General features: G+C 51.8%; 1 protein-coding gene across 8 annotated transcripts in view; it reads right to left on the bottom strand.

The window, feature by feature from the left end:
* KIAA1671 (KIAA1671 ortholog) overlaps positions 1–15,955 on the bottom strand; it is a 181,899-nt gene that overhangs the window by 89,263 nt on the left and 76,681 nt on the right. Inside the window, exon 1 of one of the 8 annotated variants that reach the window (XM_081801951.1) lies at positions 997–1,333. The exons of the other annotated variants lie outside the window; for them this stretch is intronic. Coding sequence (XP_081658077.1) covers positions 997–1,047 — 51 coding nt within the window. The 5' untranslated portion in view covers positions 1,048–1,333. Of the gene's footprint in view, positions 1–996; positions 1,334–15,955 lie in introns of those variants that run through there. 8 annotated transcript variants of the gene reach the window in all.

Here is a 15,955-nt window from a genome sequence, read left to right on the forward strand (position 1 = left end):
GAGGGTCTCCTGTTTTTCAACTGCTCCAGGAGACTGGGGAGGGACCACAGACGTTGGGGGAGAGACGGGTGTAGAACAATCGTTTCCTAAAGTTGTATTTTTAGGAGCTCCGGAAAATTCCCTGGGTGAGAAGGCATCTGAAATATTTGCAAACATTTGGCAGGGGTATAAATAATATTTCCCAAGTCTTTCCCTTCTGGGCGTTCTCAACCTGGTGGTAAATGTTCTGGAAAACTCTAAGACCCACTCAGGACAATTCCCTGCTAAGCCCCTCTATTCACAGAGCCCTGATGAATGTCAACTAACTCCCCATCGCCTACTGCCCCCACACCACAGTTTCACAGACGAGGAAACAGAGGCCCAGAGAGGGGAAGCCACTTCCCTGGTCACACACAGCACGTCAGAGTCAGAACTGAATCTGAAAAAGCACGCTGTACCCCACAAAGCGCTTCCGCATGGGTTCCCCGACTTTGGCATGTCACCAGAAAAGGCTGTGGGTTTTCTTTCTCCCTCTGTTATATAGAGGAGAGAACGCAATGCAAGGATTCTAACTTTTTACTTTTGCTTACTAAGTTCATTGAAAGAAAAGCGAAATCTATTCTTTTCATCTCATAAAAGACAGGATGTTTTCACACACAAAGGCGAGAGGGATATAACGTCAGAATAAAGACTAGTCCTTTAAATCAAAGAAATATCACTTTCGGAAAAACCTCCCTAGGGCTGTCCCTGTTTTTCTTGTTTTCCCGAGGACCGGAGGGGAGGCCACTTGTGACCGGCTCCCGGGGGCCAGCGATCGCCACGGCCTGGACTCTGGGCTCTTCTCAGCCTGCTCCGCCTCCCAAACCAAACCCCCAGCCCTCTCCCCAACACTCCGCCTTGAAACATCCACCCTTTGGCAAGAAAACAGAGACTCTGCTAGCCAGACAGAGCCCCAACGCCGCAGGAGGCAGGAGAAGAAAAAGAAAGTACACGCCCAGCCGGCCAGAGGACACTCACCCAGAGGTACCGTAAGAGCTTCAGCAAGCTGGGGCAGTAATAATACTCCATTTCAGGCGCCCTGGAGGTGTGCAGCTGGCACTGTGGGCACTTCCAGTTTTTCTCTGGAGGGGTCGGCTCTTCCCGCTCGGCTGGTCACGCCGGAGTCAAGTTCAAGGCGGCATGAATCATTCAGAGGCCGGCTGGCAGCCAGGGGACCGGCCAGACGCCCCGCTGATGGCCACGGCCACCTCTGGGGTGGGGATGTCACTGCTCAGGTCCCGTGAGCCTGGCCTGGAACATCTCGGATGGCTCGTGGGGCGGGTCCAGGGGCGGCTCCTCCCAAACCCAGCTGAGCTGTCCGGACCCCTGGGCTCTCCCTGCCTCCGGGTGCTCTGGGCAGGGAGGGTTTCTTTTTTTTTTTAAAGATTTTATTTATTTATTTATTAGAGAGCGAGCGAGAGAGAAACAGCATGAGAGGGGGGAAGGTCAGAGGGAGAAACAGGCTCCCCGCCGAGCCGGGAGCCCGATGTGGGGCTCGATCCCGGGACTCCGGGATCATGACCTGAGCCGAAGGCAGTCGCTCAACCGACTGAGCCACCCAGGCGCCCCAGGGAGGGTTTCTTAATGGTGTGGCAGGAAGAGCCTGTGTGTGTGTGTAACTGTGTGCGAATGTGTTGTATGAAAGGGTCTGTGTGTGTGCTTGCGTGTGTGAGTGTGTCTCAGTGTGTGAATGTGAGAGCACGAGGGTGTGTGGTTCCTCCCCCAGACCACACACCGAGAGGGCGCGCCCCCATCTAACTCCTCACTTGGAAAGGAACTAAGTCAACTCAGATGGATCCCATCGGTATACACAGGCCCTCCTGGCTCCGATCAAGTTCCTTCTGGCTCAGCTAAGCATCTGGCCCTGGAAGGAGGGCCTGGTTGTCCCCATTTTACAGAGGGGGGAACCTGAGGCCCAGAGAAGGCTAGGGACTTGGTCAAGGTTACACAGCAAGTTAGAAACTGAGCCAAACCTGGAGCCTGGGCCTCCCAAACACAAGTTCTGGGTTCGGTCCACATCTGTGGGTGGTGGGGGCCGCCGAGGAAGGGAGAGACGGGCTCCCAGAGTCACCATCTACCAGCCGCAGGATGTGGGGGTGTGCGAGGAGCATCCATTTGCAGAGGTTAAAAATGCAAATTACAGCACACCTGAGGCCCACCCAAGGTGACCTTTCTTGGATGTTTCCTTCGAAAAAGACTGATCTTGGCAAGTCCCTCCACCTCCCCGAGCCTCACTTACCCCTTCTGTAAAATGGGATGGATTATGCCCGCATTTCAGGGTTTGCAAATTCAGTGAGGTATAATGACACCAAAATATCCAGTTTCAGTCATACAGCATTTCCATGGGTGGGGGGGGGGCATTATCATCCACCAGCCAGATGAGTCAACCAAGACTCCCAAGAGGCGAAGGGAGTTGCCCCAGGTGAGTGGCTACTAAGCCACAAGGCAGAGCCGGGGCCTCCTTCTCCCACCCCCCAGCCTAGGTCAGCCCCAGAGATGGGCACACAGTGACCGCACGACCCGGGAGCCACCCCTGAGGCAGGCCTGCTCCCTCGCTCCAAGGAGAGGGAGGGGTACAGCCCTTGGCAGAGGCTTTGGCTCAGAGCCGGGCTCCCACCCTCCAGACCCCTGGGCCCATCTGCACCGCACAGCAGCCCACAACCCAGTGCCGGGCTGAGCGGCCGACAGGAAACCCGCTTGAACAGCACGGGGGAGAGCTGAGCTCAGCAGCCGAGGAAACCATGGGGTGAACTTCAAAGCTCTTCAAAAGCAGGCCTGTGGCTTCATCAGTTCTTGGTACCCCACATCCGGCAGGCGATGGGCCCCGGTTGCTCACTGCCCACCTAACCGTCAGTCGGCGGCCTGGCCCCAACTGAGGGTACAGCTGAAGGTTCAGCCAGTGCCCCTGCTCGCTGACTGACTGGCTGATGGTAGAGTCAGAGGGTCATTCTGGCCGAGTTCTGAAAAGCACAACGGGAGGATGCAGCAGTCAGGGACACAGAGAACAGAGCACAGTTGGGGAGAGAGCAGGGCAGGGGTGGGGAGGGAGGAAGAGAGACAACGGAGCTCGGGGCAGGGGTGGGAAGAAAAAAAAAAAGTGAAAAAGCCGGACTGGCAAGTCTGACATGCAGACAGAGCTGACCCAAGACCAGCCAGGTGGGAGTGGGAAGGCACGAAAGCTGGAGTCTCCCAAGCCCCCGCTCGCCCAGCCCGGAGATGGTCACAGTCACCAGGACATGCCCCCGGGAGCAGCACCCCCCACTCTAGGCCAGAAGTGACCTATACTGAGTCTGGGTCAGGCCCTAGTAGGGGACCCATCTCCACCTGGCAGGGGGTGCTACCTGCACGCACATGACAAAGGCACCCCCCACACACACCTGGAACGTCTTCCTATCCCTGGCTCCCATCTCTCCCACCCCAGGCCCCTGTCTGCCTTTCACCCACCTGACCCCACACCAGCCCCTCCCCCACCCCGTGAGCCACGCACCCACAGGGCCTTTGCCCATGCTGTTCCTCAGTCAGAAGCTGTCTTCCTCCCTGCGGTGGGTGAATGGTGGCCCCCAAAAGATACGTCCACCCAGAATCTGTAAATGTGACCTTATTTGGAAAAAGGTCTTTGCAGATGTGATCAAGTTAAAGATCTTGAGATGAGCTCATCCAGGATTACCCGGGTAAGACCCTAAATCTAATAAGTATCCCTATAAGAAACAGAAGAGAAGATGCAACCACACGGAAGAGACACAGACCAGGGCCAGGCAGCCACAAGCCACAGAGGGCCCGGAGCCACCAAACGCTGGAAGAGGCAAGAAGGGAGACTCCCTTAGCATCTTCAGAGGGAGCCTGGGCCTGCCGATGCCCTGATTTCAAACTTCTGGCCCCCAGAGCTTTGAGAGAGCAAGTATTTATTGTTTTTGAGCCACTAAGGATATGGTGGGTCCTTATGGCAGGCCTAGAAAACAAGGACACTCCCGCTCCTCTTCGCCCGGTTCCCTCCTGCTGGAGTTGAGCTCTCTGGCTTCAGATCTAACCATCCCGCCCCTCTGGCAGCCCCCAGCCTGGGCTAAGGGTGGCCCCCAGATGCGGGATCCCAGAGCACCTCCTCTGGCCAAACGCGCTGCTTCTCCGTAATTCCTCCTTCAATCCCTGGTGCCCAAGGGCCCACCCCTGGGCAGCCCGTCTCCCCATGTCCCAGGGCAACGCCTGGCCACAGTAGGTCCTGGGGCAACTCTTATTAATGTCACTCAACCACTCAAACACCGACTGAATGTACAACAATCATGCAGCCCTCCGGAGAGATCAGAGCTTAGCAGAAACCTCCCAAAAGGGACGGGAGCTTGTTAAAATTGCCATCAGCATTCGCGCAGGGAGATGGAAAACCGGCAGCCCCCCAGGCAGGCATGATTTTGTTGGGGCGCTGGGTGGGAAGGTAGGCACACTATGTTGTTTTATTTGAATACAGTTGGTAACGAGTAAGCCTCAGAAGAACTACGTGTAGCAAATGCAGATTCCCAGCTCCTCTAGAAATATAGGCCCGCCTCGCCCATGGGCCTGCGTTCCTGTGGGGACACAGCAGAACAGGAGGGTGCTGCCTGGGGACCAGATCCGGCACATTCCTCCTGCTCCCCACAACCCAGGTGTGGACCATGCCCCGGCCCTCCCAGGCATCGGAATCGATGACCCTGTAGAAACAGAGCCCACTCATCTGTTACATGCTCCCTATGCACCTGCTGTGTCCAGGCTCTGTGCCAGGGGGTGGAGAGAGATGGCGCTGACACGGCCCCCACCTGAGACACTAGAGGGGCCTGCTTGCCCCCCAAGCCTGTGGTCCATCAGAGTGTGCCGCGCTCCTTGGCTCGGCCTTCAATGCCCTTAGCCATCCGGCCTCCAGGTACTGCCCCAGCCAAACCCATTCCCTCACGCATGTGTGGACCCCCAGCCTCCCAGCCGTTGCTCAGACAGGGTCTTTGGCCAGGAATGCCCTTTCCATCTGCGGAAATTCGATCATCTTCCAAGCCCAACGCATGATTCCCAGGAAGCCCTCCAAGCATGAGTCACTAGCCCCCTCTCCGAGTATGTTAGGATGCTCGGTGTGGTGAGAGCCGATCTCCTCCACGGGACTGTGTGCTCTCCACAGGCAGGGCCTGGCACACAGCCCAGCACTTAGAAGGTGCTCTGCAACCATTCCCCAAAGGGCTGAGAACTCCCACTTCTCCCGGCACTAGTGCCGCTGATAAGGAAATGACACTTGCATCTGCGTGCCCGGAACACGCCGAGAACAGACCTACTGTGTGCATAGCACCCTGTCAGCCACTGAAGGGATCCAGGGAAGCCATACACATGCCCCCGTCTTCCAGAAGCTGACAACCTCTGAAAGAATCAGGGCACAGACGGAGCAGAAGGCTGTCCAAGGGGGAAACTGAGACCCAGGGAGGGGAGAGCAGGTTGCAGAGAGGCAGCCCGGGGTGCCAGTGAAGGGTGTAGAGGCTGCAGGTGGACAAGCCCGGGTTCCAGTCCTTATCCCAGCACTAGCGAGCTGTGTGATACTGGGCTGGTTATTTAACCTCTCTGTGCCCCGGTTCCCCAGTGTAAAATGGGGGTGAGGACGGTGCCTGCCCCACAGGGGCACCGGGAAGAGGAAATGAAGTAATATGTGTAAAGTGCTCAGGGCTGGGGGCTCAAAACACCTCAGCCGTGATCGGCTAGTGGCAGATTGAGTTCAGCACCCTGGCTAGTAGGAGCCCAAGCTGGGGTCAGCCCATCAAGTTGGGGGTTTATCTCCCCCCAAAAAAGCACCTCTGAGCCCATCTGGCCAGGGCAGAACCAACCCACAGGGCATTATCAACTGTAGGATATTTGAAATCACTTAAAACACACAACTGGGGCCAGGGGGGAGGGGGGAGGGTGGAAAGCAAAACATTCTTCATCCCTTCGCGCCCAGCCTGACCTGGCAACAGCCCCTCAGGCCCCAGCGGGTTCTGTCCACCATGAGGAGGGGCAGTCCAGGTTGGGGGGAGGCAAGGAAGATGGCCATGGACGAGAAGGGGCCCACCCAGCACAAGGGGACAGAAGCACAAGGATGCACGCGACAACATGGCTGCAGCAAGAACCCCCTGCTCCGGGAAAGAGCCGGACACAGCACGTGCTCTGTGATTCCACTGATGGGACAGAGAGTAGGTCCGTGGTTGCCAGGGGCTGGGGGGTGGGGGGGCAGGGAGCGTGGAGAGTGACTGCTAATGGATAGGGGCTTTCTTTCAGGAGTGATGAAAATGTCCTGGAGCTGGTTGTACACCTTTATAAGTTCACTAAAAATTACTAAATTGTAGAGTTAAAATGAGTGCATTTCATGGCACGCAGATTATATTCCAATAAGCTTTTGGAGAAGGAGAAGAAAGGGGCGGGGGCAGCGGGAAAGGGCAAGTGCATGCCCAGCAGCCCGCAGAGCCCAGCTGGAGAGCTCCCTCCACACTAATTCCTGGAGCCCTGCTTGAGCACCTGCAGGAAGGCGGGGTGCAGAGCTATCTCGAGCAGGAATCTGCGCTCAGACAAGCCTGGGTTCAGACCCTGACTCCAACCCTGCCCACAGCATCATCCCAGACAACATGCTTCTCCTCTCTGCGCCTCGGTTTCTTCAGACGTAAAAAGAGGCTGATAATAATTCCTTCCCTTGCAGGGCTGTTGTGAGGGTGAGGTGAGGTGGTGTCACAAAAGCCCCTAGCAGATTACAAGTGCTCAGGCACTGAAAGCCTTGCGGATTAATTGTGGAGCAGTGGGGACATTGAATGAGGCGTGGTCCTTGCCCTCAGGGAGCTCAGGGTCTACCGGAGAGAAGCACTACAGCACTGGGGGCTAAAGGGCCTGGAGTTCACAGGAAAGGGTGCAACCTGGGAGGGCTTCTTAGAGGAGGTGGCATGGAACCAAGTCTTGAAATATGACCAAATGTTCCTCTTCTCAAGAGAATTCGTGTTCAAGGAGGAGATTCAGCATCTCTGGAAATACTTCTGCTTAAGTCAGAAATGCCATTTCTATATTCATAGGGCTCTCATTATGGGCTGCCCATCCCCCAGACACACACATATGCCGCACTCCTTTTGGGAAGAAAATAAAAACAGAATTCTTTTTCTCCCAAAAAGTAATTTCTTCAGAAGAGAAACATCACCCATGAAGATAAGTGGGGCGGAGGGGCTGTGCGGGCTGCAGGAGAATGTCCCCACCTCAGCCCTGATGCAAGGCTAGTGAATTAGAAACCGGCAAGGGACCTAGTGGAGGACGGAGCTGAGCGACACGTGTAGCAAAATCAGTGGAATGTGTTAAAAGAAAATCCAAGTGGTGCCAGAAGACTTGGCTTTTTCAGAGTGAAGGCCCCGAGGCAGAAGGGGTTAAAAACTAAAAATAACACGGAATGTTGGAACTAGATCACCTCCATCTCGCCCTCTAGTGGTCACTTTTGAGCACTGCACAAGGAACATGGGGCCTTTCTTTCCTTTTTCAATTTTTTTTTTTTCCCCTAAATGGTGCCTATTTTAATGTCAGGAGGATGGCCAGGAACAAGGGACAGGGACGCAAGGAGGAGGGATGAAACAGGGCAACTGCAGCTAGAAAACCCTCTGGAGGATACTCGGGACATTTCTGATGCCCCCAGGGTCCGACAGCCCTGGATTGAGTCCCACCTGTGGCTCCTATCCCCTGTATGAGCCCGGGCCAAGCGGCTTCACTTGCCCCAGCCTCAGCTTCCCCATGAGTTGTGGCAAGGATCCATCGAGGTGATGTGTGTGCAACAGGCCTGCCCATCCCCTGAGCGTTAATGGAGGGCAGCTGGGTGTGGCCTGACCCACCCACCTGCCTTCACCAGCACCTAAATTAAAAAAAAAAAAAAAAAAAAAATTTTCTCCAACATATAAAACTGGTGAGATTTCACATCAAAATCAAGACCAGTGGTTTTGCTTGCAACACGACAGGCAGGGGCAGGCTGGAATATGCAACAGCCGCCTCCTCCTTCCTCCGAGTCTGTGGCTAATTCCCCGTCCCTGTCCGGCCTGCCCTCCGGCTGCAGCTCCTGAGGCAGAATCTAGAGGGAAAGCGCCTGTAAATCTGGATCCAGAAGCCCTGCGGTGACCCGGGTGCACGTGTCTGGGCCGGGCATTCAGGAATCACCAGATCTCTGGGGCGAGTGCAGTGCGACTTGGCCCTGGGAACTCTGCCCCTGTGACTGAATTCTGCGTTTTCCCTCTGAGCCCTGCTCTCTGCTCAGTGACGAGGAGCCATCCTGAGAGCACAGGGGTGGCCCCCACCCCCACCCCAGGAATGATGTAGCAGGGACAAGAAATCACAGCTGTACCATGCCCCACCTGGGCCGTCTGCCTGGGGGCCCCTCCTGTCTCTCCCTACTTGACCAACTCCTACTCCCCCCGTCAAGACCCAACTTCGGTTGTACCTTTCTGGCTCCCCCACAACCAAGCCAGGGGAGACTCATCACCCACTCCTTCCTGGGGTCAGGTGGTTGGGCATATGTCTGTCTCCCATACGGGGCTCTTGACTCTCCCACTCACTCGCTCACTCCGTTAGCAAACAGGGACTGAGCATCAGTTTTGCACCGACATCGTGGAGTGGAACAAAGGGATCAAGAGCCCCGAGATCCTGCAATTTGTCAGAAAACAAATACATAGTAAGTGCAGGTAGAGGATGAACTCAGACCAGTACAACGGGACGATAAGGGGGCAGGAGTGTTCGCAGGTGCCAAAAAGTAGAAATGAACCAACCGATGGATGGATAACTGAAATGTGGTCCATCCAGACAGCAGCGCGTGATCCAGCCATAAACAGGAATGGAGTTCGGACCCACAGGACAGCACAGATGGACCTTGAACTCTGAGTCAAAGACGCCAGACACAAATGGACAAATAGCATATGATCCCCTTTATCTGAGGTTCCTCGAACAGGTGAATTCATGGAAAACAGAATGGTATTTGCCTAGGGCTGGGGGGGGCAGGGGATGAGGGGGTGGCAGCTAATAGGTACGGCTTCCTTTTGGGATGAGGACGATGTCCTAAAGGTGACTGTGGTGATGGTTACACAAATTTGTGAACATACTAAAACCCACTGAATTGTATATTTTCAAAGAGCAAACTACAGGATATATGAATTATATTTCAATAAAGGTGTTATATTAAAAAAAAAGCGAAGCCAGTTCAAATTCAGTATTAACTAAATATTAGTCTAGGTGATTCACGACTATGAAAAGTACTCGAGGTGACAGAAGAGTGACTGGAGTTTGGGAAACATCCCAATTCAGGCGTGAGATCCGCCAAGCACAGGCTCCATGTGGGTTCAAATCCCAGCTCCATCACCTCCTAGCTGAGTCATGCAGGCAAGTGACTTCACCTCTATAGGCCTCAGTTTTGTCATCTGGAAGATGGGAACAAGAACAGTCCCTACCTTGCGGAGTCACCATGAGAATGATCAGAGCGCGGGGCCCGGCATATCCAAGGGGATGGATAAATGGCAGCATTATTGAGGAGGGGGCTGAGGACTAATGATTGCCAAGGGGAGCTTGGTTTCTTTTGGGGGGTAACGAAAATCTTTTCAGATTGATTGATGGATGCATGACTTGAGGAGTATACTAAAAGCCACTGAATTGTACACTTAAAAAAATGATAGGGTACAAAACGGAACACACTCTGACCATATGATCCAGCCATTGCACTCCTTGGTATTTACCCAGAGGAGCTGAAAGTTAGGTCCACACAAAAACCTGCCCACGGATGTTTACCCCGGCTTTATTCACAATCATCAAAACGTGGAAGCAACCAAGATGTCCCTCAGCAGGTGAGTGGATAAACTGTGGCCATCCAGACAATGGATTATTATTCGGGGCTAAAAAGAAATGAGCCACTGAGCCATGCAAAGACGTCGATAAACCTCTCGTGCATACTGCTACGGGAAAGAAGCCAGTCTGAAGACGCCACACACTGGATGATTCCCACTGTAGGGCATTCTGGAAAAGGCAAAACTATGGAGACTATAAACAGATCAGTGGTCATCAGGGGTCGGGTGTGGGGAGAGGGATGAACGGGCAGAGCACAGAGCATTTTCAAGGCAGTGAAACTCCTTTGCACGATACGGTAATGATGGATACGGATCATTACGCATTTGTCCAAACCCACAGACTGTACACCAGGAGAGAGCCCTAACATAAATCATGGACGGTGGGTGATAACGATGTCAGTGTAGGGTTCATCCACTGTATCAAATGTCCCACTCCGGTGGGGGGTGCTGAATGCAGAGGGTTCTGAAACTGCTTTAGAGGAATAAAATCTTAAAAAAAAAAAAGGGGGGGGGTTGCTGGGATGCCTGGGTGGCTCGGTTGGTTAAAGTGTCCAACTCTTAATTTTGGCTCAGGTCAGGATGTCAGGGTCGTGAGATCGAGCCCCACATCAGGCTCTGCTCTGGGCGTGAAGTCTGCTTAAGATTCTCTCTCTCTCTCTCCCTCTCCCTCTGCCCCTCCCCCACTAACAATCCCGCCTTCGCATGCACACGTTCTCTAAATAAATAAATAAATAAATGATTTCTTTTAGATGTAGGTGCTACTTCATTCACTCACTCCATACATATATGTTGTGTGCCTACTATGCGCTGGGCACTGGGCTCAGAGTTCCCTGCCTCCCAGAGCCTCCGCTCTGATGGGGGAGGCAGACACTGGGCGATGAGAAGATACTGCATGTGACAAGGGGTGCGTTGGGAGAGAACAGTGGGGGCCTGGGGTCCTTCTATAGATGTGGCACCAGGGAAGGCCCAGCTGAAGGGTGTCATTTGAGCTAGAGATGACCTAAGAAGAGGGAAGTGAAGAGGGAATCTGGAGGAGAGCAAACAGCATGTGCCAAGGCCCTGGGGCAGAAACACACCTGACATGCATGTTAAGGGAATGTTCTGAAGGCCAGTGCGGCTTGAGTGGAGTGAGCATAGGACATGTACTGGGGGAGAGGGTCAGGCAGACACACAGTCTTGTAAGCTGTCATATGGACACTGGATTGGATCCTGAGTGCAGATGGGATTTCATCCTCCAAGAAAAGGTGTGAATCTGACTTCTCTTTAGAGCACAGTAGGTGCTCAGCAAACGTTTCCGGAATGAATTATAAAGTCTGCCTAGCACCTTGACTACCACCTCCTGCTTGGCGAGAGACAGCTTTCCAATGTCTGTCTTACCTGCTCACAACAGCCAGTGTGGGACACAGAGCTGGCTTCTCTCACCCCATTTCACAGATGAGGAAGGTGAGCCTCAGGGAGCTGTCCAAAGCCACAGAGTGGCGGCAGAAAGAGATCAGATTAGAATCTGGGTCTAGTGGGGTTTGTTCCTGTTTGGTGAGAGTGTGTCCGAGTCCGTGTATGCAAATGCAGCTGCGTGCACTCGGGAAGGTGGAAACAGGTGTGTACCCCAGCAACTTGGCCAGGGTAGGGTGGCCCTCTGGTGAGTCTCAAAGGGTTGTGACAGGTGAAACAAGCAATCGTGACTATTAGCAGGGGAAAACGCATACGTTTGTTATTTATATTCTAAAACACAATGAGAGTCAAGTCCAGATTAGCCTGCTACGGATTAGCATCATTCTCACACAACGGATTAGCATCATTCTCACACAGCGGTGTTTCGACATACTTTCTCAAGGAGGAGAAACAGAAGCACCAGAAAGATCCTCGTCAACCCGCTGGGCCTCCATTTCCTCACCTGTGAGGTAACCTCAATGGGTTAACACGCAGAAAAGGTTAATTCGCTCCAGGACCAGGATCCCACAGCGAGGCGGCCCCAGCGCTTGCAATCCCGGGCAGTTGAACCAGGAGGCGGTCACACCTGGTTGCCCATCTGGCTCCCATAGGGAGGTTTTGCAAGGGCAACAGGTGTCCCATTGTTCATCAGCCTCCTGTGGACACCTGGCTGGGAGCCCTCCAACGTCTTGGTCCCCAGGGGCCCCAGCAACACAAGTGAAACAAAAACCCAGCCCCTCTTTCCATACAGGGAGCCTGCCCCCAGAAGCCCTAACCCTCTCCTCAGCTCCAAGGGATAAGTCCACTGGCCAGGGATCAATCTAGGTGTTGCCGTTTCCTTGCTGTGTGTGCCTGAGTCAGTCACGTCCCCTTTCTGAGCCTCAGGCTCAGCATCTCTAAAATGGGCATGTTCCTAGTACCTCAGGATATAGTGAGGTCACTTTGGCAAAAAACACCAGGAAATCGCACTCGGCAAGCCTCAGAAGGGCTCAAGCCTGTGTCCTTATCTATAATATGGGGACGATGAATACCCATCTCTTGGAGTTTGTGAGGATTAAATGGGACAGTGGAATAATGTTCATACAGTGAATAATCTTAGCACAGTGTCTGTCAGGCAGATACTCAATATATACTATATAGTCATAGTAACAGCAGCAAAGTAATAACTTAAAAAGAGACACAACTGTTTATAGTGCCTTACATACATTAATTCATCTAACCTCACTGCATTTTTTTCTTTTTTTTTCTCTTTTTTTTTTTTTTTAGAGAGAGAGTGTATAAGCAGAGGGAGGAGCAGAAAGAGAAAGGGAGAGAGAGGGAATCCCAAGCAGGCTCCACGCTGAGCATGGAGCCCAAGGCAGGGCTCAATCTCACGACCCTGAGATCATGACCCGAGCCAAAATCAAGAGTCAGACACCCGATCAACTGAGCCACCCAGGCACCCCTAACCTCACTGCATTTCTAATAAGTAGGTTCCCTTATTACCCCTATTTTACAGATGGGAAAACTGAGGCAGAGATGTTAACCCATTCAAGGTCACATAGCTAAGTAGCAGAGTTGGGATTCAAAGCCAGGCCATCTGGCATAAAATATGTGCTCTTTTCTGTACGCATATTACCCGTCAATTTTATAAATTATCTTCCAGGCAATGAAAGAAAAAGTAGATAAATCGGTCTTCACCAAAATTAAAAATGCTTGTGCATCAAAGAACACTACCAAGAAAGTGAAAAAACAACCCACAGATGGAAGAAAATAATTGTAAACCATACAGCTGGTAAGGGATTAGTATCCAGAATATATAAAGAACTCCTACAGCAACTCCTACAGCAACCAAAGAGAATAACCCAATTCCAAAATGGGCAAAGGACTCAAATAGACATTTCTCTAGAGAAGATACAAACACATGAAAAGATGCTCACCATCATTAGCCATTATGGAAATGCAAATTGAAACCACAATGAGATACCACTCCATATCCATTTGGATGGCTTTATCAAAAACCAAAGCCAAAACCACAAAATGGAAAACAGCAAGTGTTGGTGAGGATGGGGAGAAATTAGAACGCTCGTGCATTGCTGGTGAAAATGCAAAATGGTGCAGTCGCTGTGGAAAAGTTTAACACTTCCTCAGAGAGTTAAAGATAGAACTGCCTTACGATCCAGCAATTCCATTCCTGGGCATACGCACCCAAAAGGACTCAAAGCTGGGACTCAAAGAGATACTTGCACACCCATGTTCACAGCAGCATTACTCACAACACCCAAGAGGTGGAAGCCACCAAAGGGTCCACCGACAGACGGATGGATAAACAAAATGTGAACTATAGATACAACGGAACATTATGCTACCTTGAACAGGAAGGAAATTCGGACACCTGCTACAACAGGGATGAACCTCGAAGACATTAGTGAAATAAGCCAGACACAAAAGGGCAAATATCGTATGGCTCCCTTTATCTGAGGTATCTAGAGTAGGCAAATTCAGAGGGCAGGAAGGAGAACAGAGGGTGCCAGGGGCTGGGGGAGGCAGGATGGGGGGGTAGTGTTCACTGGGGACAGAGTTCCTGTTTGAAAGGATGAAAAAGTTCTGGAAACGGATAGTGGTTATGGCTGCACAACACCGTGAATGTATTTAATAAAACTGAATAATATACGTAAAAACGGCTAAAATGGTGAACTTTGTTATATGTATTTAACCACAATAATTTTTTTTTTTTAAATGGTCTTGCTCAGATTGCAGCAACAGGTTCCTAGCTCACACTCTCCAACCTCTAAAAAATGTCCACTAGGGGGCGCTCCAAGCCTCGCCTTCGGCAGTGTTTTAAAAAGTCCTATCTTTCGGCTCCTCTGGGCCCCTGGCAGGCCTATCACCAAGCCCCTCATTCTGACTTGGACGGGCATTCTCATCCCCCGCTTGGCCAGCCTTCTGCCTCATCACCACTCTCCAGGTAACCCCTCCTTGCAGCTCCCAGAACACCCCATGTTCTCCTATGCCTCTTTATGTATGCACATGCTATTCCCCTGACCTGATTGCCTTCTTCTTGGCTAATTCCTTCTTCCATCGAGTCTGTCTCTGACATTCTTCTGAATTCCTCCAGATGGTATGATGCTTCCCTCCTCTGTGCTTACCAAAGCAGCATGCACTTACCCAAAACCAACCTCTTTACAGTGGCCATCAGGGCAGTGTGATCTGGCCCCTGCCAACTCCCTCACTCCTCACTGTCTACTCCAGCACCAATGCCATCATCATCATCAGCATCAATAGTAGTATTACAAAACACAACAAGCCCCAGGACCTTTGCACTTGCTCTTCCCTCAGCCTGATGCTTTCCCTCTGATTCTTCCACATGGCCAGGGGCTCCCCTTTCAAGTCTCAGCTCAGATGTCACCTCCTCAGAAAAGCCCTTCCTAATCCCTATTAGTAATGAAATAGCTTTCAACCACCCTCTTCCCCAGCCACTCTTGATTCCCAGTACCCTATTTTATTTTCTTCATAGCACTTGGTACCATCTGATAGTCTTTCTCTTTTGAGTCTGGCTCCTTGTTTAATGTCTATCTTTTCACACTAAAGTATGAGCTCCAGGAGGGCAGGAACCACTTATGTCTTGTTCACTGCTCTACCTGAAGAACTAAGAACAGTACAGGGCACACAGTAGGTGCTCAATAAATATCTGTTGAATGAATGAATAAATGGGTGGATAAATGAATAACTAGTATTTATCATCCTGGATTCTATAATTACTTGTTTATAGTCTATGAATGTGAGAAATTTGAGGACAGAAATTAACTTATTTATCTTTATATCCTTAGAGCTTTGTATATATAAAGAGGATGGATGGATGGATGGATGGATGGATGGACGAGCAGATGAATGGGTGGGTGGTAGCTAGGTAAACATAGGAATACAAAAAACCCCCAACACAAAATCTCAGGCACAATTGAGCATTTGCATTTAATACCTAGGAATCAAAAATCTTCTGGTCTGGTTGGTTTTAATCCAGAAAAGGAACTTTAATCAGTTGAGACCTAAATTACTCAGCCTTCTCCAGCCCTTTCAACCCAGTGGTGACAGACAAGAAACAATTAACAAATGGAATTAGCCACAAGTTGGGATTCCTGAGCCTCCTAAGAGCACAGGGCGTCAACGAGTTTCTCACCACTCAGGCTCCACAATCACACTCCAAAAGCTGGCATGTCATCTTGCCTCACCCAGGAAGGAAGGTCACTCTGGCCTCCGAGCCAGTTACCACCCAGCCTGTCTCTTCCACCTCAGCCTTTCTTCCCTTCTCCGAGCCCTACTCCCCAGCAGAATGGAGGCCTTGGAGGGCAGAATTGTGCCTTGCTATCCCAGAGGCCCAGCGCCCCGCACACATCTCACGTCACAGCATAGAGACACTGGGCAGATATTCTCTCTTGTCCCGAATCCTGGTTAGGAGGCCAAGGCTTCCTTGGCAAGGATCTGACAATCCCCATTTTATTTTTCAGACTGTGTACTAAACAATGCTATTTGTTGAAAGACCAATGGCCATATCCAACATGGCCACCTTCCATGCTGGAGGCCAGAAGTCTTGAGCATTGACTGTCCCAGACTCTCTTGCTGCTAACAGTGGCCATGTGACCCAGTTCTTGCCCATGACAGGTAAGTGAAAGTCTTCTGGAGGGTGACTGGGGGAAAGCTTTCGCTTT

The sequence above is a fragment of the Leptonychotes weddellii genome, chromosome 13, assembly GCF_054177405.1.
Source record: "Leptonychotes weddellii isolate Sample4059 chromosome 13, ASM5417740v2, whole genome shotgun sequence".
In the NCBI taxonomy this organism is placed as follows: domain Eukaryota; kingdom Metazoa; phylum Chordata; class Mammalia; order Carnivora; family Phocidae; genus Leptonychotes; species Leptonychotes weddellii.